Source organism: Leopardus geoffroyi, chromosome D2 (assembly GCF_018350155.1).
Source record: "Leopardus geoffroyi isolate Oge1 chromosome D2, O.geoffroyi_Oge1_pat1.0, whole genome shotgun sequence".
Classification (NCBI taxonomy): domain Eukaryota; kingdom Metazoa; phylum Chordata; class Mammalia; order Carnivora; family Felidae; genus Leopardus; species Leopardus geoffroyi.
Window position 1 is genome coordinate 57856802 of NC_059334.1, and position 27999 is coordinate 57884800.

The 27999-nt window shown below is 51.5% G+C and overlaps 1 protein-coding gene across 12 annotated transcripts; it reads right to left on the reverse strand.

Moving 5' to 3' along the window:
* Positions 1-7: 7 nt before the first annotated feature.
* On the reverse strand, positions 8-27997 carry PYROXD2 (pyridine nucleotide-disulphide oxidoreductase domain 2). Of its 12 annotated transcripts, none has more exons than XM_045438519.1 (17): positions 26994-27997; positions 21796-21815; positions 19168-19261; positions 19010-19083; positions 13783-13938; positions 11474-11627; positions 10582-10643; positions 10388-10485; positions 8416-8557; positions 7877-8011; positions 6531-6603; positions 6356-6367; positions 6112-6268; positions 3499-3653; positions 2683-2789; positions 1071-1306; positions 8-298 (listed from the first exon to the last, which is right to left on the reverse strand). In XM_045438519.1, the coding sequence occupies exons 1-17, from the start codon at positions 27016-27018 to the stop codon at positions 211-213; spliced, it is 1788 nt and encodes a 595-aa protein (XP_045294475.1). In that variant the 5' UTR covers positions 27019-27997; the 3' UTR covers positions 8-210. The 12 variants fall into 12 exon arrangements, 9 of the variants coding, with proteins under 9 accessions (XP_045294475.1, XP_045294476.1, XP_045294472.1 ...); XM_045438520.1 differs by having other exon boundaries at positions 1071-1191; positions 26158-27997; XM_045438516.1 differs by having other exon boundaries at positions 26158-27997.
* Positions 27998-27999: the final 2 nt, after the last annotated feature.

Sequence of the window (27999 nt, forward strand, 5' to 3'; positions counted from 1 at the left end):
AAACCACTTATCTAAAACATTGTTTTTAATAACACAAAACTGGTTCACTCATGAAGACATGGGTACCAGGTTAACAAGTATCAAATGTAACCTGTACGTTTCTCCTAAAATAGTGCCTTGAGCATGAGGGCTTGTCTGCCATACTGCCATATCCTGGGAAACTGACCCAATGGGGACTTAAAATCTCAAGGGTGGATTCTTTGTCCTGGGTCAGAGTCGGTTCAGGGTCACATGCTCTTGAGGTCTCTGAAGACGACATGGGCTGCATTGCGTCCCGCGGCTCCCATGACGCCTCCTCCTGGAAGGGAGTCTCCCGTGAACCTAAGTGGTGCTCACGACCGTCCCCAGGGAGCAGGTGGGGCCAGAGCTCGTGGGGAAGCCAGCAAGGAAGCAGAGCATGGGCACCTGCAGGGCGGTGCTGGGGACGTGAGCATCAGAACTGGGACGACTATTAAGACAGATTCTGGGCTCGCCTCCAGGCTTCCTGCTCAGAGCTCTGGGCAGGGGGCCCAGTGCACAGTCCAAGCACCTGCCCCCTCAGTCTGGAAAGCCAACGCGCTGGATGGAGACCCTCCGGGCGTGAAACTAAAGCGTCAGACTAAAGGTTCAAGGGGCAAGGGGTGGAAGCTCAGACCTCTCTGGGGCGTGTCCACAGGGGATGGCAGCCCTGGCAAGGTCAGCGAGGCTTGGAATGGACGCAGGCAAGAATTTTTAAATTAAGAAACGTAATGTTACCAATTCCCACTGGTCTGACATCTGGAGGGGGAATTCAGGGACACGGGTCTTCCACAACCAGAGCTGGCATTTGGAGAGCTGCCTCTGGGGCAAATTTTTAAACCTCGTTTGGAGGAGGTGGGAGCTACCCCGAGGGTGTGGCCAGCTGGCAGAGTCCCCTCCTCCTACCTGTTTCCTGTGCACTGAGAATCCCCAATATGGGGGATGGCCTGTTCTCATGGGAGTTCCTTGCTCCCCTCCATCTCTCCTTGCCCCCCTTCTCCCCCGTCAGCAAGCTTCTGCCGTCCAGCCAGCCCCCACAGCCCGCACAAGGGAAGAGGGCCCACGTCACTCACCAGGGTGGGCACCGCTGCCACAGAGATACAGGCCCCGGAGAGGACAGCGGTAGCTGGAGTGCAGGGGCACGGGGCGGGCGAAGTAGAGCTGGTCCAGGGTCATGGCACAGTGGAATATGTTCTGCGGGAGGCAGGGCCACAGTTGTTGACATAGGAGTGTTATGGTCTTTCCGGCCTTTGCAGGTTTCTTCCCCTCCCCTTCTCCAAGGAAGGTTCTTTTCCTTCCGGCATGTTTTCTTGGAAAGGGGAGGGGAGAGAGAGGACAGTTGCATGTCCTTGGGCTGGGGATGGAGTTTTCCGGAGGCATTTTTCAGGAGGAAAGAAAGGTGAGGAGCACCTTCAGAGTGTGAGAGGGAAAGAAGAGGGAGATGTTAAGTGTTTGCCGAGGACTACAAATCCTCCTCAGTCTGTTTGAAAAATGGAGGATTTGACCTATTTTGGCAGCCGGCTCATGTTTCCTTGGCCGACACCCACCTGAGCCTGGGTCCCAGGGGTCCAAGCCCCAGCAGAGTCACAGTGGATGGCAGACAGGGACAGGGTACTCAGGCTTGGTCCTGCTCCCCTGGCTGGGGTCCGAGCAGCTGGGAAGGTATGGGGGCAGGAGGAGCAAGGGGAAGGGGAAGGTCAGACTCGCAGGGCGGGTCTGGACAAGAAGATCACACCTGCTGGACGTCCCTCCAGCTAACCACGTCAGCATGTCCCAAGCTGGGCTCCTCCTCCCCTACCCCCCAAGTCTGCTCTCTTCCACCTTCCCCACCTCGGTGGGCGACATCACCTTCCCCGCCTGGGCCTCCAGGTGGACCCTTCACGTCACCTCCACCCTGACCACATTATACTGAGACTTCTCAGTTCAGCCTGCCCTATGCCTCCCATATCCATCCACTCTGTTCCCTTTCCACCGTCTGGCCTCCTGCACTCTAGATCTGGACCAGCGCTGTCCAATAAAAACATAACATGAGCCACATATGCAATTTTTATTTTCTAGGAGCCACATTAAAGTTTAAAAAGAAAATGGTGAAATGAATGTCAATAATATATTTTATTTGACCTAACAGAGCCAAAACATTATCACTTCAACATGTGACCAATACAAATATTATTAATGAGATGTGTTCCATTTTTTTTTTTGTCCTAAGCCTTTGCAGGCTGGTGGGTGTTTTATGTCTACAGCCCGCCTCAGTTTGGCCTCACCCACTGAAACCACGAAGAGCCACGTGAAGCTGGTGGCTGCAATATGGACCTGGCCTCCTAACTAGTCCCTTTGCCTCCAGTCTCAACAAGGCTTTGTTAAATCAGAGAGGGAAGTCCAAGGACCTGCTACCTTAAGAGGGGAGCTCCCTCTGAAGAAAGCCAGATGGGAGAGGTGGCCATGGATGCCCAGACAGGGGACATCCTGGTGACCTTCTCAGCAGGCACTGCCTCTCCTGTCTGATCTTACTCCTCCCCACTCCCTAGGTCTGACCACTTCTCTGTCCCCTCTCCACCGTGGTCTCTGCACTGTCCTCCCTTCTCGATACGGGCTGGGTATGGAGAGACAAGATAAAACCAAGTGGGCAGCCCAGGGAGTGGGGGTGCAGGGAGAAGAACGTGATGAGGGATGCCTTATACTCACCCCTCCAGGAAGCCCAAAAATTCTCTCCAGATCAGGCGGTGTGAGGATGTCCCTGCCCACCACGGAGCCCTTGAAGCCAGGGGCGTAGGCCTCGATGCAGTCAAACACTGATTACAGAACAGCAGAGAAACGAGATGGTGTGAGCAGGAAGAAGAGGAGACGCCATGATTGTACAACTTGGCAAATGTATGAAAATTCATTAAACTACACACTTAAAATGGGTCTATTTTTATCATATGCAAATTATATCTCAATAAGCAAAAAATACATAAACAGTCCATGGGCAAGTAAATAATTCATTACAAAGGCCTCTGGGTCCACCCCACTTTCCCACCTGCTCACCCCAGCCCTAAACACAAAGTTACTTGTCTCCCATGTATATGCAAAGCTTTCTTCACCTCCTTGCTCTGCTCAAGTTGTTTCTTCGCTTGGAATGCCCATTGCTGCCTGGCCAACTCCCATTCTTCCTTTAAAACCCAGCTCAAATGTCTCTTCCTTATCTCTCTGGCACATACCTTCCTTCTTCGACTCACAGACTAAGTTGTATTGTAAGACTGGTTTCTCTATTCATCCCCCCAAATCCCGACTGGACTGTGAGTAACGTTAAGGTCAGGAATCGTGTCTTTCAGGCTTTCTTAGCCCAGTGCCGGACCCTAGCAGGCACTCCTTGTGTTGACTTGGGTTCCCTTGGGTTCTTCTCTCCCTTTGGGGTAGGACCTGGCATTGTTAATCCTGAATGTGCAGATAGGAGAGGGGTCCATTGGGGCTGCACGGCCACCGGTCACTCTGGAGACAGGACGGTCTGGCCCTCTTTACCTTTGTCTGCATAAGCGTTTCTCTCCTGCTCATCCCACACCTTGCCTCCAGCCAGCGTGTAGGGAGTGTACTGTGTGAAGAGCGAGACAACATGGCAGCCGGGGGGAGCCAGGGTAGGGTCCAGCGAGGAAGGGATGCAGAGCTCAATCATAGGCCTGCCACACGGGGGAGGAGAGAGTGTCAGGGGCAAAGAACAGCAGCTGCCCTGAAGGAAGGGCTGGGAGCTTCTCTGAGGTGCCAGGGACATGACGAAGGAAGGCCCGGGGTAACCTGGTGCCAAGGTCGCTGTCTCTTTGCGGCTGTGGTGGTTGCTTGCCTGCACGGGCTCCGTGTCCCCCAGAACAGTCCCGAATGCTCCAGAGGAGCTCCCAGTCCCTCACCAGCCTCCCCACCCCCCACCCCAGGGCCTCTGGTCCCCTTTAGCCTCCCTCCCCAATGGGTGCCTGTCCCCACCTTCCTCCACTACAGCCTGGGCTCTGCCAGGCCTCTCAGGTCTCCAGGGCCCAGCGGGCAGCACAAACAAATGAGGGAAGGGGCCAGGCCTAGGGCAGCAGGTGCTCAGGTAGCCAGACTTCATCCCCGGTCACCTTTCCCTGAGCAGGCTGGGGAAATCAGAGCGTCCGGGCTACGGCCAGCAGACAGAACCCTGAGCGGTTTTCCACCCCCTCCCCTGCTAACAATGCCCCGTCTCCTTGGGGCACGTTTTCCCTCTAATCTCCACATCTGACCACCCTCAGGCCACGTGAAATGGCCTTTTCCCTGCATCCCTCATTTACAATGTGTCTTCTGAACCTGGATGTCCAGTAGGCAGCTCCAGAGTAACCTGTCCAAACCTGAATGCCTAAAGCCTGCTCCTCCCCAGCCAGACACACCAGATTCCCCTTCTTCGTAAAGACAAACACCATCTTTTAGTGGCTCCTCTTTCTTGCTCACACCTGACTTTTGTCCAACAGCAGCTGCTGCCAGCTTCACCTTCAAATACCCAGTATCTGGCTACTTCTTTTGCTGTTGTTGTTTTTAAAAATTTTTTTTAATGTTTTATTAATTTTTGAGAGAGAGACAGAGCATGAGTGGGGGAGGGGCAGAGAAAGAGGGAGACACAGAATCCAAACCAGGCTCCAGGCTCTGAGCTGTCAGCACAGAGCCCGATGCAGGGCTCAAACTCACGAACCATGAGATCATGACCTGAGCTGAAGTTGGACACTTAACCGACTGAGCCACTCAGGTACCCCTATCTGGCTACTTCTTGTCACTTCCACCACCCCTACCCTGGTCTGGGCCACAGTCCTCTGTCTCTTGGATTCTGTAATAGTAACCAATTGCAACAGATGCCTTTTTTTCTCCAAACAGTGGCCAGAGGGGTCTTTCCAAAATGTAGGTTAGGCTCTGCACAAACTTTCCTGGAGTAAAAGCCAGGAGTAGCTTCCAGGGCCCAGCAGGATACAGCAGCCGTAGCTCTGGGACCACCCTGCCCCCCCCCCCCCCCTCCTCCCTTCACTCCCAGGTTCTCTTCCTCTGGCCTCTCTGGTCACATCCCTGTGCCTGCAACACACCACTCCATTCCTGCCCCAGGGCCTTTGCACCTGACTTGCCCTCTACCTGGGTGTTTTCCCTCAGATATTGATAAGATTTTTATTCTCAATTCTTTGGGTCTCTGGTGCCATGCTATCAGAGATGCCTTTCTTTCCTGACCTTTTATAAAGGCTAGCAAATCCTCCCTTCCTCTGACCTATTTTTCTCCTTATTATCAGTGCATGTTTGTTGATTGTCTTGTCTTCCACAACAGAAGGTCAGTGACCTGAGGGCAGAGGCCATGTTGACTTTGCTTGCTGCTCTGGGCCCAGGTTCTGGGACTAAGCCTGTTACAGAGTAGGGGCTCCAAAATATTTATGAGTGAATAAAGGGGCATTGCCTTTTACCCTTCTCTCAGGGCACTTGTCCTCTTTCCCTCACGCTATAATATTTATGTGCCTGCCTTACGATAAGCTCTGCGTCATGCCCCTGCCTGACCTCCAATTCCCCCAACCTGTACTCAATAGCGTCCCGCCCAGAAAAGGTTTTCAACAGGCTTTGGTGGAAGTTGACAGTATGGAGAGCCACTTGCTCCTGTAAGGTCCCTGCCTGTTCCCAGAAGGATGGAGAGACAGCTGGGATGGGAGGTAGGAAATGCTTTTTAGAAGTTTTCTATGAAAGCCTCTTATCAGAGACAAGAGAATATGGAGCAGGGGAATCGGGTGAGTGTGTGCCCATTGATGGGGCTGCCAAATCAGAGAAACCCCTTCTCTCCCAGAAAGCATTTTCTGCAATTCTTCTCCAAGGCCAGTGCTGTTTTCTCTGCAGTCCTTTGCTCTCCTGCTAATACGTGACACTTGGCTGAACCATGTCCTACTCTTTACTCCTTACTTGCCCTGGCCCACAGGCTTCTTGTCTAGATGTACTTCCTATCCTTGGACTTAAGTATGGGTTTAGGCAGATTCTGAGACACTGTGAATGTTTAACACCAGGAGGAAGAGGCAATCCTTGCCATGTGTAGACAGACCCCTCACCCACCCCTCACCTGGCCCATGTGTGTAAGATTGTAACAGGGGACATCAAAGCCCAGCGGCCACCCACCTGTGGGAAGGCAGGCCATCCATGGCATCTTCAAAGGCCCGGTGGAGGAGGAGGGTGTCTTCACAGTTCAGGTGGATGGAGCACTGGTGATGGGGCAGTGGCTGGCCCCCGGGAGCATTGGGGGCTGCCAGGAAGTCAGGCAGCCTGTCGACAGCCACTGATGGACCAAAGAGGAGGATGAGGGCCCAAAAGCCCATGTCCTCAGACCCCAGGATCCTCCTTTTCTACCCATCACCCTGCTCACCCAAGTGATGGACTGGAAAGAAAGAGTATGAAAGAGTGTTTCACCTTCAAACTAGGGGGCAGGCTGGAGGGCAGAGAATAGAGGTGATGATGTAGGCCAGTTCTTCCCAGACTTGGAAATTTCTCACTCAGGTAATGTCAGAAGAGACAGCTCTGCAGTCTGCTGTGCCTCTTACCATTGATCTTGGTAACAGGTGACTGGGTGTCTAGTCGGGAGATCCTGTCCACGAACTCCTCAGGAAGCCATTCCTGGAAGAAGGTTCCATGAAAACGCCTGGGGATGGCTGAGGCCCCAAGGGGCTGCCTTCTTCCTTTGCTCAGGATGGAACCTCAACCTCTACTGCCAGAAATCCTCTCCATCCTTCAGAGCTCAGCCAAAGCACCTCCTCTGTGAAGTCAGCCTGGATCCCCTCCAGCTTAACACTAACCACTTCTTCCTTTGAGCTCTGCCAGAGCAATGTATATGGCCCACACCAGCTCCTGCTTTGGATACGGCCAGTGGGCTACAGGCCCCTTTTCTCCTCTGGTCTCCAAGCTCTTGTAAATCTTGGTTATTTCAGAATTGTCTTGACAAGATGCTTTTGAACAGATGTTTGTTGAATTTTCTTAGTGGAATTACTCAGAAAAAGTGGTATCTTGTCCCCCCCGCCCAGGTAGTCCCAAGAATGGTTGGGACCTCATATACATATTATCATATTATCACCTTCTGGTGACAGGGAAGGTGTGATCAATTGCAAAAATTTCCCCCAATCCTCACCCCTCCCTAGATGCACACACCTCTGTAACATCCTCCCACTGTGATTCTGCGCTTGTGACAAGTTCATGTTAGGAAGTAGGATGCAAACAGAAGCCTGAAAAGCACCTGCATGAATGAGTTTGCTCACTTTTGTCCTCTGCAGGCCCTGAGAACATGCCTGGACTTACATTGGAGGATGAAGGACACATGGAGCAGAGCTAGTCAACCTGGTCATTCCAGCGGAAATCGTCCTGGATTAGCCCCAGCCAGCCAACCTGGGCACATGAGCGAAGCCAGCCAAGATGAACAGGACCCACTAGTTGACCCACAGCTGATGGAAGGTGCATGAGCAAGCCCAGATCGGCTGAACTCAGCCAAGTTCAACTGAATTCTCTAGTTCTGTGTGCTAAATCAGTATTCTTAATATATGCCCACAAGCTGAGCATCCATATGGCCATAGATAATTGACACAGATGCTGGAATTAGCATTGGCTAGAGGGGGAATCAGGGTAGTAGGGTAACTCTGGATTAAAAGTCAGACCCGGGTTCTAGCTCCGGCTCTGCCAATCGCCAGCTGCATGGCCTAGGTCATCTCATTCCTTCGGACCTTCCTTCCCACCCATGAGGCTTCTTCCCTGTTTGCTACCTGCCTGTTGGGTAAGGAAGAGATGGCTTCCCCCAGTGCAGATACCTGGCACTTACATCTCCCGTCCTCATGCAGTCCTGGCTCCCTTGACCAACACCCCCCATGTTGGTGGACATCTTGCCTCCACCCTCAGGCCTCACCTGTGGTGTCAGCTTCAGGAAGGTGACCTGTGGAGATGCGTTGGACAGCACCACCTTACTTCTCACCTCCGAGCCATCTTGCAGCACCACTCCTTGGACGTGCCCTTCGCTGCTCACCTGCACTTTGGCCACTGCCTAGAGCCCACCAGAGTGAGGCCCCAGAAACCCCCCAGGAAGAAAAATACAGTTGGATCTTGGAGGGTTTCCATTGTCTGTGCTGCTCTGGGGCACTGCCGCTTCCTCAGCCTGAAGCCACCCTGCTGAGCTCTGCAGCAAAGTGGTGAAGACTTAGCCCACTCACTCTAATGGAAAGGCTCAGCCCAAACGGGGTTAGGGGCCAGAGAATTCAAAGGGGGTGGTCCAAAGAACGGGGGCCTGGTTGACAGCTGCCCAGCCATTAACAGGCTACATAAATTCAGCCCCTTGATTCCAAGCCCCACGTTGTGCCTCAGTTAAAGGAGGGACCTTCTGAATTTGACATTTGGTTCTATACTGAGATCCTTGCAAATAATCAGGGTAAGGGGTAGGGGGACATTCACCTTTTCAGTGAAGACACTTGCTCCATGTGCAGTGGCTGAGCTGGTGATGGCATCAGAGAGGGCACCCATGCCACCCTGGACATAGCCCCAGGCCCCTTGCATCCCCTCCAGGCCCCCCATCACGTGATGTAGCAGCACATACCTGAGGACAGACCACTGGGATTTAATGCCAGAGCTTAGATGCAAATAGACCTCTCTTTCTGGTGCCATTAGCCTCTCCCTCCCCCTGTGCTGCCTTTCCCAACAACCTTTGAATGGGCACTGCCTCCATGCCATCAGGTGCCATCAACCCTGCCTCCCAAAGAACTTTCCAGTTCTTGCTCCCTGAGGCCTCTTCCCTGATCAAGGCCTCTCCTCTCATCCCTAAACTGCTGCACTGATATTCTTCTAGTTGGACCACTTTCTCCCACCCTTTCTTTCCTGCAGGCTTGGAGCCCAATCTCAAAACCTAGCTGAGTCCTGTCACTTCTCTCCTTTGATGCCTTCACTGGCTTGGTGTTGCTCTCAGGGTCATTGCCAGTCTCTGAAAATGACCTCCAGGGCTCCAGGCTCCTCCCTCACCATGCTCCCTGTTGCAGTCCGCACTCCTGCCAAAGCAAACCCCCGCATCATCTGTGCTCAGCCCCCAGTGTCTGCACATGCTGTTCTGGCAGCTTCAAGGCCCCTTCCTCCCTCGTGTTTGTTTACCTAATTCCTCCTGTCCTGAGAGTCTCAGATTAAACATGCCTTCCTCCTGGAGACCTTCTCTGACCCTGGACAGCATTGTTTCCCTGCTTTACCCCCATCCTAACCCTCACAGAACTCTGGTATCATCATCTGCTCTGTGTCTACCTCTCCTATTAGGATTTCAGCTCCATTCACTACCTGGCCCCAGGTCCTGGCACAGGGAAGTGCTCCATCAATATTGACTGAAAGAATTAATGAAGAAACAAATTACTTAAAGGCACACTTCATAAACTGGGCAGTAGCTAGGCCTCCTGGAGACCTACAGAGAAAAGGACAGAAGGCACCAGCTGGAACATCCAAATTGGCTGGTGGATCACAGAGTTGGCCAAAGTATGGCAACCGCTGCCAACTGCCTTCTTCCATGGCCCTGGGGAGTTCAGAGCTGGCTTAATGTGTGTTGAAAAACCACTTCCAAGGGTGGTTCTCATCTTTTGAGAGAAAAGCCACGTTGACAGCTTCTAACTGCATCTTGTGATACACCAGAAATGGCCCAACACTTGGCAGTATCCTCTATCCCAAGACACATACACGCACACGCACACGCACACATACAAACACACACACACACACACACACCCCACACACCCTCCGTTCCTGCTCCTACAAGTGGCCATTAACTCATCCCATAGGTACAGACTTCACTGTGTCTGCCTGCCCCCTCTTGGATCAGGCTGTCAACACAGCCCCCACCTATAGCGTTCCACCCTCACCAAGGTGTGTGTGTGTGTGTGTGTGTGTGTGCGCGCGCGCGCGCACGCGCGTGTGTGTCTTGGAACCCAGGGAAAGGAACTTTGTGTGTGTGGGGGAGGGCTAATGGGACTTTGTGGGAGGAGAAGAGATAAAAAGAGGAGAGACAGAGAAGAAGGAGTGAAAGGGAGAGACAGAGAAAAGGAGGAAGTGGGGGAGGAGGAGGAGAGTGGGAAGTTGTTCATGTTGAGATATAACAGTGGGAGAGAGGCTTTTCTCTCTGAAACAGTAAGGAGTAGTGGCTAAGAAGGAGGATTTTGGAGGGTCAGACAACGTGGGCTGGAAATCAGTTCTGCAACCACTAGCTGTGTGACTTCAGGCAAGACCTGCCCCTTCTCTGAGCCATGGCTCTCAGATGTTGCTCTGAGGGTTAGATGGGAGCTTGGCTTCGTGCCCAGCTCACCCAGAGAGTTTGGTGAGCGGTAATAGCAGCTGTTAGCACTTGTGGGGGATTCACTCTGCTCTCGCTGCACCCCTCACCACCACACCCCACACTCACCCACTCCCCGGAGTGTGGGGACTTGTCATGGCTCCGATCACAGCATCCGTTGCCAGAGTGGCTTTTAGAGGCTCGGACTCAAACCACTGATCCAGCACCTAGGACAGCAAAATGTCAGGGAGAAGGGCATAGGGACCTGGGGAGGACAGTCCCCCTCAATGTGGGGTCCAGCCTGAGGCTGGGGAGCCCCTCACCTTTGTAATTGGAGCTGTGAGGACCTGGTAATACTGGGGCAGCTGGGCTCCCAGCATGCGACCTAAAAGAGAAGACCCATAACACATAGGCTGAGATAGGCAAGAAAGAGTCAGTCCAATCCGTGATATCTCTGCTCCTACCTCTTTATCTGTAAAATGGGAGTAATATTTCATATCCCAGGAGCTACTGTGAGGACTGAGTGACATATGTAAAGCATTTGCAAGTTCATAGGCACTTAATACATTTTAGCTGTTAGAATTATTTTTGGAAAAATGTTAACTTGTACCTTATTCCCTTACTTCGAACTCTGTGAGGCCCATACCCTGGGAGGCAGCCAGCTTGGCCAGGCCATTGCTCTCAGGCTGATTCACACTATGCCGGAGGCTCACGGAGCAGGAGGGCTCTGAGGACACGGATCGTGATCTTTAGCTGTTGTAGCCCCAGTGCCTAGCTTAGTGTCTGGCACACAGTACTTGCTTAATACATTTTGTCACATGAAGCTTCTTGGACTGGTCATCTGAGAGGCAGTGTCTACTTCTGGCATTTGTGACAGATTCTACTGGCTCTGATCGGTCCTTCACTCCTCCCTGAATCCACACACTTTGTCCATGCAATTCTGCAGCGTCTCCCGCTGGAAATCTTTCCAGTTTCACTGCTCCTTTCCTTGGGGTCACCCTTCAAAACGAACTATTTGCATATAAGCCTTTTCTCAGGCTCTGTTTCTAGGGTGGCCTGGGCGAAAACCTTCTCCCCAGAGTACTCGGAGCCCCTATTAATTGGTGGCAGGTGGCAGGCTGAAGAAGGTTCAGGCTTTGGTCCAATCATCAGGAAAATGGGCTCGAGTCCCCAAAGGTCACTCATCATACCCAGATGCCTGCACTTTGGACTTACCTGCCTGCAGCAGGGGTTTGAGGGTGGAGAGCGACTTGAGCCTTTGCAGCAGGGAACCCTTCTGGAAGGCCTCTGCGTCCACCGGCGCTGCATCCAGCAGAGGGTCTATGGCTAATGCCAACCGATTCATGAATGCCTCATATTTGGGGAAGGCCTGGAACAGAGAGCCCTGAGTCAAGGCCCCATTGCTTAGAATCCCACAAGGACATTGCCCCACCGCTCTGCCCTCCATGCCGCCCCCATGTGGCCTGCTGCTCCTAGCCAGGCCTCCGTGACTCCTCAGGCAATTACTCCCAGTTCTGGGTCTGTGAGCTGATGTCAGCGCTAGGGGAGGTCGGAGAAATCCTGAGCAGTACATGAGCCAGTAGGGTGGTGGCAGGGACAAGGAGTTATGCTGGCCAAGACCAGTTGTCAGCCACAGAAAACTGGCAAGTATCCTAGGATGTGGTTTCTGTGATAAACCGTGAAACCACTTTAAAGTTTCTCTTCTCAGTCCTGTCTTCCCGTGTATTACTGGTAAAAGAAAGATCCCTTCCCCTGTATTCCAGCATGATGACTATTGTTTCCTGGCCTGCAAATCCCCTCCATCCTCTTGTCCTATGCAGAAATAGAAGCCTACTCCCCATCGCCCCACAAGCCCCCCCCGAGCCGAGTCCATTTCTTTCTCTTTTTTTTCAGAATCCATTTCAACAGAGTGGTTAGGACACCCACCCTTCCTTCACTGGGTGGGGTGACAGGAGCTGGGATGAAGGCCTCTGCCACCAGGGCCCTGTCTCAATCCTCAGCCCTCACCTTTTAATTTTTTGGTTCATCTATACTCATGAATATATCCATGGAATTTTAATAAGGTTACAGAAGGAAAAGTTCTGTGTGGAAGTACATTTGAGAAGTCTTGATAAAAATGACCTTAGCAGCCTTCTCTACAGTAGGCCTTTAATGTGACAACATGAAAAGATAAAACCGGAATTCGGTTTCCTTACTTTCCACCCCGGGATGTGGCCTCTGCCTCCTGTTCCTGTGGTCACTAGCACGCAAGGCCTCAGCCACTGTCCTATAGGCCTGGGACGTGGCCTTGTCCTGAATCCTCTCTGGTGCATCTGAGATGGTCAGGGTTTAGAGGAGAGGGTGGAGGCAGGCGTCCCCAACCCGCTGCACAAAAGAGAAGCACTTTGAAAAAGCAAGCTCCCCAGGTGATTCTGCTCATCGGCCAGGCTTAGAAACCACTGGCTGAAGAGAGATTCTGTGTGTCTGCCGTTCTCTTGGTTTTACTCAACAATAGAGTACAAAAAGCAACACACATGGATTGTATTAACCTAGGTTCTCCTTACTGTCCTCACTGAGACATGAGTTAATACTATGCCTCAGCTTGTGTCTAGGCTTGGTACAAAACTATGTCCATTTAAAGAATCTATATCTGCAACACCAGTCACACCAGGCCCATAAGATTATTCAATGACTCAAGGGGCACCTGGGTGGCTTAGTCAGTTAAGCATCTGACCTCAGCTCAGGTCATGATCTCACCGTTTGTGAGTTCGAGCCCTGCATTGGGATCTGTGTTCACAGATCAGAGCCTGGAGCCTGCTTCGGATTCTGTCTCTCCCTCTCTCTCTGCCCCTCCCCTCCTCTCTCTCTCAACAATAAACAAACATTAAAAAAAAAAGATTATTCAATGACTCATATACATGAAGGTACCCAACAAATTCCTTATAATGCAATCCCAAGGGAAAGCTATGCATTCTCCATCAGACCTATGTCCTTCCTTCCGGCAGACCGGCACGCCATCCTGGACAATTTCTTGCCTTGGGCTGCCTGGGGATTAATGCCAGATCGAATGAATATTACAAATCTCTTGTCCTAAATTCCTGATCCAATTCATTCTATCCATAATTGTCTCTGATCCTCCCTTCATTCCTCTTTTTTGGCTTTCATGGACTTTAATATTGATAACCACCTGGAGTTCTAGTTGTAAGCAGGAAAGATGGAAGGCACCATAGTAGAAGTACATACCGGTGTACTTCCCTTTTGAAATTCAGCCAGCAGAGACCACCTGAACAGTGGCCTCATAGTTTGAGGGTCTCCGGTCTCCACCGGCCTTAATCACTGTCTTCCATTCCCTTCTCTCTGAAGTGCTCGGAACAGAGGCTACCACAGACCGGAGCCCTCCTAGGGCAGGTGGGGTGGCCTGTCCCAGCCCTCGTGGCCTTTGTATGACATGCTCTAGGATGACTCCGACCAGGCCCAATTCCTTTCAGGAGCCACCTCCAGGCTGGCAAGGGAGGAGGAGACCCGTTGCCAGTCCCTTTCCCTACCTGCGCGTCTCTCCGCGAGAACTGGGCAATCTGCTTCTGGTTTTCCGCCATGTCTGTGCCCAGAAGAAGGGACCTGGGGACCTCGTTCCCTGTGCCCTCTTCCAGCATTGGGGTGAAGGAGTAGGGGTTCCGAAGATGAAGCCTCAGCCCGTGTTTCTGCAGGACACACATAGCAAAGCAACATTTTAAGGGATCTGTGGCCTCTGCCCTTGACCCTTCTCTGATTGGGTTTGCAACAATTTAGGTATCTGCAAACAGTTCCCCGAGGCACGTGGCACTGGTTCTTACATTTTCTAATGGAAGTGCATAAAAAGCGTGCTTGCCCAGGCACTCTTTGGCAGGCCACGCCATACCACAACATGTCATACCACACCATGCCACACTACACCACACCATCCCACACCACACTATACCACACCACACCAAGCTACCCTGTGCCAAGGACTGTACTAAGGTTTACAATGATCACCTCACAACAACTCTAAGTACATTGTCCTCATTTTACGAATACAACAACAGAGGCACAGGGCAGTGACATAACTTGTCCAAGGTCACCTTGGGAGGTGGATCTGGGTTTCAAAACCACATCTCTGTGACTCCAAAGCTCTGACTCTCAGCACTAGTCTATAACTGCCCCCACTTCAGAAATAAATAATTAAAATTTAGAAAGACACAATAAAGCAATGGTTATGTGAAAATCCATACTTACGAGGTAGATAAATTATTCACATCAAAAAATTTTATTTACTTTGCAGACTCATTTACTCCAGGGTCACTTTAAATGGAAGTTCCCTTGATGCATTTAAAATATGATTTGACTTACAAATATTTGACTGGCAAACAGAACTTTCCAAGAGCACATCTACTTCTTCAATGGAGGTACAGATAAAACACAAGGGGCCTGAGCTGGCCCCACAAATAAGACTTACTATTCCAACTAAAGACTTCTTTTTTTTCTGAAACCACTTTATTGAGGTATGAGTGACATACCAAAAGCTGTACGTATTTAATGTGTTTAACCTGATGAATTCGGCACCTAGAGACTTCTTTCCCAGATCCTTGGCCAGCTCCCTCTCCATTCTGACTCTCTGTTCACATGTCACCTGAGCAGCAAGGCCTCCCTTACCAACCCAGCACTTTCTGCCCCCTTGTCTTGCTTTATTTGTCTTTGAAGCACTTACTGCCCCCTGGCTAACTGCATACTTAGTTACCCAGTCTCCCCCAAGTGGAATGTCAGCTCTATGAGCTCAAGGGCATAGTTTCTTTTCTCAGTGCTATATCCTTAGCACCTAGATATAGTGCAATCAATACGTATTCTGTTGACTGAATAATATTGAATGCCATGTTGCAGACCAGGTACATGTCCAGAGACAGAAACAAGATCTGAGTAGAAGTTCTGGAAAACACAAGGAAACCAAAAAAGCCTTCTCCAACAATTACAGCTGACATTTCCTTAAGCCAGAGATATTCCAGATGGTGGGATCGCCATGGGGAGAGCATTCTGTGGAGGTGAGTCCAAAGGTTTGGTAGGGGTTTGGGCTGGAAGACCTCCAGAGTCCTTTCTAACACCAACATGGGGAAATGTATTTGATCCAAGCTGCAGAAAATTTCAGGTTGGTTTCTCTCAGGTTAGAAAACTCTTTCTCACCCAGGAAGTATCCTTAGTTTCTCCTTTTCCTTTCCCCTCATCCCAACAGTCACCAAGTCTCACTGGCCGAGTCTCCAGAAGTTGTCTACTTCTCTCCATCTCCACTGCCCCTCAGCCCAAGCCACCATCTTGTGAACTACCACAGCCACCGCCTCACCCATCTCCTTGAGACCACAGCCGCTTCTACCACATTCCACACCACCCAGCAGGTGGACTGACCTTTCATGAAGTCATAAACTCCATCCCTCCACTTCTTCTGCCCATGGCACTCAGAATAAAATGCAGTCCCTCCTTCACAGCCTACAAGGCCCTATGTCAACTGATCCGGACCCCCTCTCCCACACCCTCAGCTGCCCCTCTGCCATCACAGTCTACTTTCTTCTGCCTTGGGCCTGTCCACCTCTACTTCCCTCTGACTGGAACATTCTCTGCTCAGGTGACGACAAGGCTGGTGACTTCTTAGCATCCGCATGTCAGTTCAAATGTCACCTCCTCAGGGAAGTTTTCCTGGTTGCCAGTCCAGGCTGGACTTCTAGTCCTTCACTACCATATTGTCTTGTTTTCCTTTCTTTAGGCAACACCTACCTCTACTTGAAGTTCCCTTCCTAAGGCAGAAGCCTTGCTGCCCCCATTCACCACAGTGTCCCCAAGGGCTTCTCCCAGTGCGGGACACAGGGAAGGGGCTCAGAAACATTTACTGAATGAATGAATCAATAACCCACCCCAGATAAGGGACCCAAGAGTTATTTCAAGTAGAACTAATTGAATATGATTTTTTTTTCTTTTGTCTGACTCAGGACTTTCTCATCAATTGAACCTTTGCCATTCTTGATGGCTTTAATTATGTGGTGTCAGAATCAGAAGAGGGATGTTGAATCACCATCAGATTGGTTCAGATCGTGCATTTCTCTTATAAAAACAAAGCCCTTCTTCTGATTTCCCCACAAGTGTTCTCAGCATGCATAGCACCCCGGGTGGAAATCGCTAGGAAGGGGCAAGGTGTATATGAGGGACCAGAGGTAAGGGAGATCCAAAGGGTGTGGTTCCCGGGCCCCAGCATAGTCCTGCAGAATCAGCCCTCAAATCAAGGTCCCCCAGGGTTCCATCAGTTTCCCACATTGTTCTGACAGACCTGGAAGTTTGAGAGCCTTGCATCAGGTTTCCAGGGAGCAAAGTGGGAGCACACTGATCTGGTTGAGACCCGGAAGAACAGAGAGGGAGGGGAGGGAGGACAAGGGGTTGCCACTTGAATGAGGTCAAGGCTGGCCCAGGAAGAGCAGGATAAGGCAGCCCCTGGCTGATGAGGGAGAAAAGACCCCCAGGGCAGAACTCTGCCCTCCCAGCCTGGATTCCACTGCTTAATGTGGGGTGGCTATCAAAGCAAACCAGGATAGTGGATAGACCCGGGAGGTGATCCAATCTGATATTCTTGTTGACAGCTGGGGAAACTAAGATCCAGAACGCAGGCCCCATTGAGGCCCCGAGTGGGTGGGGTAAACCACCCTCTGGCTCAAGGATGGAAGAGACGCAGTGGCACGAAAGGCTAGCCTCACACTTTAGGTGAGGGCTTAGTCTAACCGGGGACAGGCCTGTAGTGGCCAGGTCTGATAGGCAGTGGCTGGCCCGGGTCCCCGGGTCGGCTGCCTTATCTTTCTGCGGCCTCAGTTTTCTCAGCTGCTACATGGGAGTTATAGTGCTAGCTGACAATTATTGAGTACTAACCATGCCCCAGGCACTGCACTAATGATGAGCGAACCTATTAAAACCACCACAATAGCCTCACCATGTAGGTACTATCACCTACACCCCACCTTACAGATGAGAAAGACGGGGCGCTGGGAGGCAGCTGATAAAACCATCAAGCAGGGATTCAAAACTGTTAGGTCCCAGGGTGTGTAAGCTCAGCCCTGTCCTCTGCCCAGGCCCCACCTGGAGAGCTCCTGCCTGTGACCTTGTCCATTGCAAACTGTAAAGTGCAGGGTCGCTATCAGGATGCCTGTGGCGGCACATTGGACCTCAAGAACAGGGAGCAGGAGGCAGGTAGACCTGATGCAAATTCTGTCATCTCCCAGTGTGTGAACTTAACCTCCCAGCACCTCGGTTCCCTCGTCATAAAACGGGAACACTAAAACAATTCTTGTCTCACAGGTGCAGCCCAATTGATAGAGCATTAGAGCTTGTAGCCCAGGTTGTGACACTGGTAATTAAACTGTTCTTTATTGTTGTCTGGAAAGAGGACATTCCTAGAACGACTTCAGTTGCCCTGTTGTAGACACCTTCCAGGTTGCCAGTGTCCTGTTCAATAAGGTGCTCCAGGCTCCGCCCGGGATTAATTCTGTGCATCACGAAGCAGGACTGTTCTGTCCCATGATTTGGGCACCACGCTCCTATTAATGCAGCCTAAGGTTAGGGGTCAAGTCATACACTCAATTCGCTTGGGAGTTTCTAATTAAAGGAACCCTATGACAGAAAACATTTTCAAATGAGTAACTTCTATAAAGAGAACACTTGTGGAAATTTCCATTCTGTCATCCTGGGTTTTCAGAAGTTACATTTTTCAAAAGGAGGGTCTACCCACAGCCCCCATCCGCAGCCACATCTGCCACTACGTATAATGCGTGCATTTGCAGGTTGCCTTCAGCACTAATCTGGTGTGGACTGCGGACCAGAGACCCTTTCCCAGGCCTTGGCTAGATTTTATCCGGTCCTGCCTGGTTGGCCATGATTTCTCTCTCTAAGTAGGCAACAGTGGTTGAAGATCTTATTAATTTCAAACTTTCAATTTAGAGCAAAGTTGATGCTAAAGTGCTCACAGCTTCTTGTATGGATGATACACAGGATCCTTTTCCCTGAGTAGTGGTGACCCAGGCACAAGCAGGGAGAAGCTAAGTGGGCTCCAGAAATGCGGGGACCGAGTTTACAAAAGAGGCAGTGATCTGCCAGGACAGGGGCAGAGCTGGGTCAGCCTGTGGCCCAAGGTTAAGCTGACTAAAAGGAGTCATCTAAGGGCCAGTCAGTGTTCTCAGGACCCCTCAAAGCAGCCCAGGAGCCAGAGGAACTGAAAATCCCTGGGGTCCAACTTCCTGCTCAAGAGACTGAGAATGGTAACAGGATCTAAAGATTAATGAGGGAAGAAATCGAGCTCTTGTCAGAGGCCCAGGGGTTCAGGCAGGTACCCAGTGAGGGCCAGGTGACATGCCAGGAGGTGATGGGGCCGGGCAGAGCTGGAACCCCAGTCCCGTGCAAGGCACCAGCCAGTGTTGCATGCAGGAACATGGGCCTGGTGTTGACAAGGCTTGTTCTTCAAAAGATGTCCAAGTTTTATGTGAAATTTCCCATTTTTAAGGCACTGGGTAGGCTAGACAAAACCCATCTGCGGGAATGCACCAAAGAGAGCATGTGGGTAGACAAACCCTTGGATAGAAGAGAGACCCCAGGTGCAGGGAACCATGTGGGTGCAAAATAGGGAGGCTTCACCCCAGGTGGGGAAGCTGGAACTGCCCCTCCCCCACCGTCAGGCCATGGGTAGAACTGGGGGTGGGGGGGTGGGGGGAGGGGCGCGGCGGGGGGCAGTTCTACCTTCAGCTCCAGGTCGGTGTAAATCTGTGGCCTCAGCAGGCTGAGAAGGTAGGATGCTCGGGAGAACTTAAACCCTGAAATGGAATCCGATAAAGACAGTCACCGGTGGTCACCACTGGTCACCCTCTGCCACCCCCACACCACCTCTCAGGGCTCACCTGGGATGATCTCCTCGGTGACAGCTGCACCTCCAATCACTGGGCGTCTCTCGAAGACTGCCGTGTTCACCCCCAGTCTCTGCAGGTACGCCGCCTGGGGGGTACACAGGGTCTTCCCTTCATCGCTGGGGCCCACCTGCCAGCTCAGGGTCCTCGCTACAGGGCCAGCGTGCTAACCCTAGGCTCATGCTGTTCCCGCCTCTGGGGATGCCATTCCCCTTGCTTCCTCCGTAAATTCGCACTTTCCCAGATGTCTTGCAAGATGCAACATGACTGGTCCTGCCCCTCCATGTCTCAGCTGAAGGTGACCTTCCCTCCTGCATGGCCTGGGTGGCTCTGGGAAGTCACATTGTACCCTGCCCAGGCCCGCTCAGGGTGTCCATCTCCTCTAGGTGAGGGTAAGCCTCGTGCCTCCTCAGAAGCACAGAGGCAGCGCGTGAGCTTGCCCAGTGAGCACCAAGCTAGACCGCCAAGCTCTACTTCCTCTTTCTGCTGGATCGGCCTCAGCACCTAATCCATCTGGCCTGTTTCCTCCAGTGCAAACACGGGCCTGATGATGGTAACACCCCCTTGGCCTGCTTCACGCACTGATCCCTGACACACAGCATGTGCCCAAGAGAGGAAGCTACAGTTATAGCACAGCTTTATTTGGGGGGCGAGGGGACAAATATTGCAGGGATTTTATTAATTTTTCCTAGCACTTAGTGGGAAATCAATAAGTATCTGTTAAACTGAACTGGACCTGAGTCTACAGACTTGCAGTGCTGGTCCTCCCACTACCATCCCTGCCAAGATAACAACAGAAACGGTGTAACTCAGAAAGCTTGTTTTTAAAAGTTTACTTGGCAATGACTCTGTGCCAGACCCTGTGAGTGCATCACCCCATTTAATCCACCTCACAACCCTAGGGGCGGGCGCTATGATTCTCCCCATTTCACAGATGAGGAAACTGAGGCCCAAGGAGGTAGCTTGCCTCAGGCTCACAGAGTAGAGGTGTTGGGAATTGAACCCAGATGGTCTGGACTCAGGATCTATACTCCTGACACATCTCAGTGTGGAAGAAAAAAAGCCACTCTGGCATTGGGAAGCTGCCTGGCCCTTGGCCGTAAACCATACTCTCCCATCACACTTGAGCAGCCTCACAGAATGACAACCTCAGACTGAGACCATGATAAATGGGACAGAACAAGCCCATCTCACAATTTTGTCTGAGTACAAACATAAAACAAGGGCTCTGGGTCACCCACAAGATACCCAACACCGCCTCCTCTCTTGGCCAAAATTAGTGGTTGCTGCTTCCTTACCAGTTATCCTCTCCTCCTACTGGTCCCTCTCCCCATAGATAAGATTTATCGAGATGCTAGTCGCAGGGGCATTCCTGCTCTGACAGTATCCAGTCTAGAGCAAACCCCTCTTTTGCCCCCCAGATCATCCAACCAGAGTTCATATCCTAGAATAGGCTCTTCTTAACCCCCTTCTCCTGAGCTGCACCCCCCCATCCTCCGAAGCCAGTCATCACCCAACTCCCTGAATGGCAGGGCTGCGTCTGGGTGGGTCTTCGGCTTGAGGGCACTGACACCAACCTCCCTTGGGCTGGGAACCTCCAATAACAAGAGTCCCCATCTGTGAGGCTTTGTGTGGCTGGTCCTTAAGGCACGTCACTTGCTGGCTTTATGGCAACTCTGAGACTGGGCATTTTTATTCTTTTACCGTGGTTGAGAGAGCCTAAATGACTTGCCTTGACCTTCACAGATAGAAAGTGGCAGAGCTGAGGGATGAGCCTGTGTTCATATTAACATAAAATCAATGTTTTAAATTACTGATCAGTTGAGTTACATAGCACTCCCTGTAAAATGTTCAAGTAAAACTAATATGTCAGGGAAAAAGATTAAGATTTCACGCAAGTCTCACGGCCCCCTCTCCCCAGCATTGCGAAGTCCTCCTGTATGGATATTCTAGAGCAGCCTCTGCTTCAGGAGGAGGTACCGTGCTTGTCTTGTGAACACCTCTAGCACACACTTTAGCTTTCTGGGGGTACAGGGACCAGCGTTTGAGAAGCACAGCCTCAGGATAGCCCTGACCTGGCTCAGCTTTGGACCTAGAAGCCAGTGGTGTTGTGGCAGGGCCCTGCCTCCTCTGCTAGCCTGGCTTCCTCGCTGTCTCCAGGGTATACCTGGGGCTGTGTGGCTGCTGGGTACTTCAGGGTGACACATGGCGGAGACCCAGCCGTGCAGCACAGGGACTATATACACAAGGACCGCCCCCTCATCTGTAGTCAGAGGGCCCCACCCACCAGGCCTCAGCTCCCCAGGCTCTGACATGTCTCCCAGCCTATGTCAGTTACATATGCTCCCACCTCTTCATCATCTTGTTTCTGAAAGCTCCCTGACTCTCCCAAAGTCATGGGGGAAATGCACATATGTTATGGAGAGGAGAGGAAAGAGAGCCTCTGATACTCTCCTTAACTACCAAGGAAATCCATTTGACAGCCACCGATCAGTGCCCTGGAGAGGAGGCTAGCCTGCCTCCCCATGTCTCCTGTGGCCCACACCCTGCCTGCTTCCTCACATTCCGGCGACAACCTCATGTCCAGGGGTCATGAAGTGGGGCAGAGGGGGAGGTACTCACAGCCACCAGCCCATTGTGTCCTGCAATGAGACAAGGGAAAGAGGAGGAGAACAGCAGTGGTCAGCAAGCAGACAGACATATACCTGAGGAACGTGGTCACCCATCCCTGTCCCCATGCTCGTGAAGATCCTGGGGAGGTAGCAGAGAGTTGGATGTTGCAACAGCATCTAGCTTGATGCCATAAAACACCTGGTCTGTGGGGAGTCAGAAAACCCTGGTTTTTGTCCTGGCTCGAAAAATGTCCCGTCACCCTGGCCTGGCCAGTGGCTCCACGCTGGAGTGATGGGTGAGGAGAAATCCACAGTCATCAGACAAAAGCTATCTCATGAAGCCTCGCATTGCTGGGCTTCCCAGCACCTGGGGATGAGCAAGTGACTGGTGAGGGAGAGTCACGGTTTCCGTGGCAGGGACAGAAGGGGAGCGTGGCTGGTATGCTGCTAGGCAGACAAGCCCTCCTTGTCAGGTGTGGAATCACCGGCCGTCCAGGTGCGTGCTGGGCATGTGGACAGCTGCTGTCCAATATGGCTTGTTCTCCCCAGGCGTGGTTCACTGTAGTGCCCCGGAAGGCTTTAGTCACATGACTTTGTCTTTGTCAACCACCGACATTCCTGGGGTAAGATGGGAACAGTTCAAAATGAAGTAACTGAACACAGACAGCTTAAGGAGTGCCAGCTGATTGGGTGAACTTTGCTATTTTACATGTTTAAATTTCTTTCCAAAGATCTTAGGAGGGCTGCCCCTGGGTTAGGAGCCCTAAACTTGACTTGGGATCCCATGTTGCACACCAGGCCCCCCTGGTAGCAAGTGCTTCTCCTGTTTCGAGAAGCTTCAGGACCACCCGAGAACCCCTCCCCAGAGTCAGCTCAGCAGGGTGAAGGCGGGGCCCTGGGACGGATTTCTCACAAGCCCCCAGGTCATTCTGATGTGGCCATCAGAGCCAAGCACAGCGGGTGGGGTGGGAGGGCCTCTTCTTCCCTCACTCTCAGGATAACGCGGAGCTGCTGATGAAGAATCCCTTGTCGGGCAGAGAACAGGCCCTGGTTGTTTTCAAGTAGTGGGGACAGGCCTTGTCTGGAACACTTGGCACACATTCCTCCTTGGTGACAGAAGGTCACTCTGAGTCTTCAGGGATGTCAGTAGAAGACTATGTTCTCTGAGCACCAACCTGAACCCGGCGTTCACTCAAATAAAACGTTCAGCCATTAATTTGACAAACATCCATAAATAGGAGGCAGCAATGACCCACATGATGGATTTCTTCATGGCTGAGCTGATTTTGTTTTACATTTTCCACACAGAGACTCCCAGAATTTGAGAAGTCATTGAGCCAACTTCTCTTCCATTAAAGGAATCTCTAAAACAGAGCTTTTCAACTCCCTTTGACCATGAGCCACAGGAGGAAGTGCGTTTTACACCGTGACTTGGTACACAACCCACCTAGAAATGTATTTAACAGACAAAAGCTTCATGAACAGTATCAACTCATCCACGTGATAAGCATGTGAAGATCCATTTGATTATATTTCATTTGGAAAGATGAGTTAACCTACTGTTTTTATATATTTTGAAAAGTTTCTTAATAAGGTTTAAAAAATATGCTGGATGGGATTCAATGAATGGGTTGCAACCTGCAGTTTGAAAAGTCCTGCTCTCTAATATATACATCAAATTAAAGGCAGACTGTCCTGGGCTCAACCTGGTTTCTGCTATTTACAGAACATGGCCCTCAGAGAGTCACTCTGACCTGCCATGAGCTTTGGGCTTCTTGCAGTGTTGGAGGGAGAAAAACCAATAATATATGTAAAGCACCTGACCCTGGGCAGGCCCACAATAAATGGTAGCTATTTGTCTCTTGAGTAGTGCTGATCATAAATCTCAGAAACTGAATAAAAGCTTCCAGGCAACTCGGTCCAGTTCAGTCATCACGCGTTAGCCCACAGGTGCACAAACAGACCTCAAATGACAAAGGTCAAGATTCCATCAGCCCAGGACCCTCTTTCCTCCACTAGTCCATCCCCAGTCCTGCCTGGGCCCTCCTGTGGCTTCTGGTGACCTCTCCTTCCCCTGTGAGGGGGTCTTAAGCTACAGGCTCTGATAACCTCCGGCCTGACTCCAGGGATCCATAGATAGCCAGGCACATGGGGCTCGTGAGGGAAGCTGCTCTGGACTCGGACTTTCAAATGTGGCCTGCAGCCGCCCGCGTCGGGCCCACTCCAAATTCTGGTCAGATGTGCTGACTTCCACTGAATCCTAATCACCAGGGGCAAGGCCCAGGAACTGCATTTTAACAAGCTCCCTGGGTCACTCTTAGGCATATTTAGTCAAGTGACTAATCAGGGTCATCTTCAAGGTGGCTCCCAGGTAGGGGTGTGACCTCAGGGAGCAGAGATAACCCTTCTCTCGGAAGATGGCCACTCTGTTCCTTACTTGGTCCCCAAATGCCCTTAAACGGGGCTTCCCTTTATGTGTAGCAATTAAACAATGTCAAGCAAAAACTCACACCTGAGACTCACACACATGTGGGCTATTCACCCTGGCATCTGGTGACCTGGAGTCAACTGTCCCTGCCAGAAGGCAGCAGGGGTGTGCTGTCACCAAGTGCAGAAAGGGAGCTGGGGGGGGGGGCGCAGTGCCATTTACTGCACCCAGTTAGGTCTACAGCTGGTTTCCCCCCAGCCAGGAGGTTTGTGACAGTTGTCAAACACAGCCATTGCTACAATTTAAATTATATAAACTTATGGTGAAATAAATTATAAACAAAGGTCATACATACTCAAAACTTGTCAACTTCCCACATCATATTACTATGTGTCACAATTACCTATGCTCTTGTGGTTTTTTACCTCTGAGCAGCCGTCAGCAGGCTGCACTGTGTCACAGTGTCACAGTGGGCTGCTGCGACTCTTTTCCAAATTCACATGCAACCGCGTCACCGTGGTAACTTGAAGGTGGCCATGGTGGGAGTATTTGCACCATGAAAGTCAGTGAACATTACATATCGTGGCTCCATGTATTGCTTTGTTGATGGTTAGAGTTATGAAAGCAACGGAGAAAACGCTAACAATGCAGATGAAACCCAACCATGTGCTGTGTCCCTGGCTGTTCATCATGAAAAAGCACAAAGAATTAAGAAAGTATTCTCCCAGAAGGGGAAAAACATGATCTGTTTGAGCGAAGTCTCTCCCGTCATGGAACAAGTGAAGTTCAGATGTACCTTTGTTGCTTTGCTTCGCTTCTACTCTTTGAAGCGAACATTCCCTACTTCTACTACTTCTACTCAAACATTCCCTTGGACACTAGACTTATTTGTCAGTAGGAACCAGAAGGTTGCTAAGTGTAGCAAAAATCCCAGAAATTTGGGGACGGCCAGTTGGCCACCTGGAATTTAGAGTATTGCGTATCTTATTTGTAAAATCGTGTGCTATGCTTCTTTCACTTCAGTATTTATTCTGAACTTATGTATATATATTTGCACACATTTTTCCCTGGAGAGGCGACCGTTAAAAACATTAACTGGCCATGACTGCTCTTAGAACATACAAAAATGAAGAGATGTCAGAACAGGATGCAGCTTTAAAACTGTGTAACGAACGTCTTCTTTCAATCCTGCCATTGTCTGTCTAAGCCCAGTGGGAGAGAATGCCAGAAGATGCCCCTAGGGAGTGTGAATGGAAGGATCTGAGCAAAGGTAACCTTCTCCCAGCCCCACGCCCTTACACAGTCACGTGTCAGAATCAGACACTCTGTAGCCTGCGGGTCAGCGGAGTGCAGCAGATGCGCAAGAAAGACAGCAGGGGCCGTTAGTCTCTGCAGACATGAGACTCATTTCTATTTTTCCCTAACCCCCCTTTATAGAACCATCCAGTTTCCTTGGGGGATACATGGTCTTACTGGCGAAGTGGTGGCGACCAGAAGCCAGGGCACTTGGTATGACTGGATTTCATGGGTCTGTTATCCCAAGGCTCTTTCTTTCCAATCCTTGTGTACCATACGCTTTCTAAGAATGTGGTGCCAAGGGGCTAATTTTGCAGGAGACACATGGAAACCCCTGCGCTCACCTATTCTTCTCTGGCCATTCTAGAAGGGAACACCAAAGCCCAGAGAGGGCAAGAGTCTGCCCCAGACCACACAGCAAGTTGATGGCAGAGCCAGCCCCACAACCTTGGTGCCTGCTCGCAGACTAAGTGGGCTCCACCCCCGCCCCGCCCCCTGACTCTGTTCTGGCCCAAACCCTGGCCATCCTGTGGACAGAGGAGAGGGAGGGGTGGGGCTTGGGAGTGCAACCCCAACTCCACTCCCCCACCCCCCGGGCTCTGAGCAGGGCCGCCTTCCTGCCCCTCAGCTCCAGCACACTCTGGTTACCTGCTCCTATCACCACGGCATCGTACTCAGGCTTTAGGCGTCCTCTGGCTTCCCAATGAGCTCCTCTCCAAGCAGGGCAAGAAGAGGCACCTATGCCCCAGCTGAGTCCTCGGCCACTTGCAGCCATTTCTGCCCAGTACTAGGCCAGGAATTTGCTTACAATCAGCTTTCTGTGCTGCCTGGGCAGGGGGAGGGGCAGGGAGAGAACAGGAAGAGAGGAGGAGCTGCAGTTCAGCTGCCATACTTGGCTCTGGGCCAGGACTACTCAGAGGACATGCGGCCTGCAGAGTCCACGCAGGGCAGAGTCTCGGGAGGTGACCCATTCACCGGGCAGAAGTCATGCCACCTCCAAAACGTGGAACAGGCACTGTGCGGTTAACTCTAGGGCTCCCATGTGCGGGGGGCTGTGCCGACCACAGTCCCCAGCCTCTCACGGAAACCCTAGAAACCCCATTTTATGGACCAGGGCCGCTGAGGCTCAGAGAAGGACCGGGGAGGTCATGCAGGCAGAGAGTATGCTGGCAGGGCCCCCTCCCCAGCACTGTCCTGCTTCTCATTAAGGGGTTTAATGTCTAGGATTTGCTGGGGAACAAGTCCAGAGGACGTGCTGTGAGACTGCTCTAGGGCCACAGCCTTCCGCCTGCAGGATGGTGAGGGGCTCGACACCCACCGCAGGCCCAGGCAACCCCACAGGGTCTCTGTGACCAGAGCCTCAGTACAATGAGGGCCACATCTGTCGCTGGGGTCCCCCCGAGAGCTGCGTGTTCTCTCCCAGACACTTGAGCACCCTGCACTCAACAGGCCGCCTCAGAAGCTTGCAAGGGATGGGGGTTCACCTTTTTCTTTTGAAGGCCTGGTCATCTGTCTTCTGGCACCTTTCCCATTTCCCCAAATCCTCAAGGATTAAAGATCACATCTGCAAAGATCTTCAGCTAACACCCTTCCTTGGTACCCTCTGGCCTGCCTTGTATCAGGTGCTCCTTTGTTCTCTGCCCATTGGCTAGCAGGCCACTTCTCTACGGTAGGAAAAAAGCACCGTAGGAGTTGAGTGTCTGTACTGCTATGACATCTGTCAGTATTCTAGAAACCCACTATTAGAAATGCATCTTAAAATTGGGAGAATTTGTGGAGAAGGTGCATCTGAGTAGGAGAGCTTTCTGTGGAACCTTCTACTTGTGACTGAGACACCCTGACACTCCAGGTTTACACCATGTGTGAATCTCTGCTGAAATCTGATGCAGGATGTCCACCCCAGTGTTACAATATCCAAACATTCAGGGGACTGGTTAAACCAGATGTGTCACATCATGTAGCTGCTCAAAATTAAGGAAAACTATCAGGGGACAAAAGTGGATACCCTACACAGCAGTGGGCTTTTACACTTAGTTTTCCCCTTCGTGCTCTTCTGGGTCTTACACAATTGAGGTTTGAAATCTCCATTCATTAAGTCAAGATATCATGAAGGAATGCAGTCCCAGTCACCTCAGCTGACAATGTCCCTCACTGCCACCTTCTGAGGACGTTAGTGTGAGATGTCCTTCTAGCTTTCAGTACCTCTGTCCTCCCCCCCACACCTCCACCTCCACCAGCTATTCCCTTAACAGAAAAGAACAGTCTTCTCTGCATGAGTTTCAGCTCAAGACTAGAGACCCGAAGGCCTGGCTGCTGTCAGCATGTCATACAGGGGGCCTGGGTGCCTACTTCTGCCATGGCGCTTCTCTCATCCCTGCGGCGGACGCTCCCCAGTCCCAGGGCTCTGGTAGTCTCTTGTTCTTGTGTGTCTCCTGGGGTGGGAGCTTCTAGGTTAGAGGAGGGGCTGCACCCCCCGGGGCTGGGGTTCTC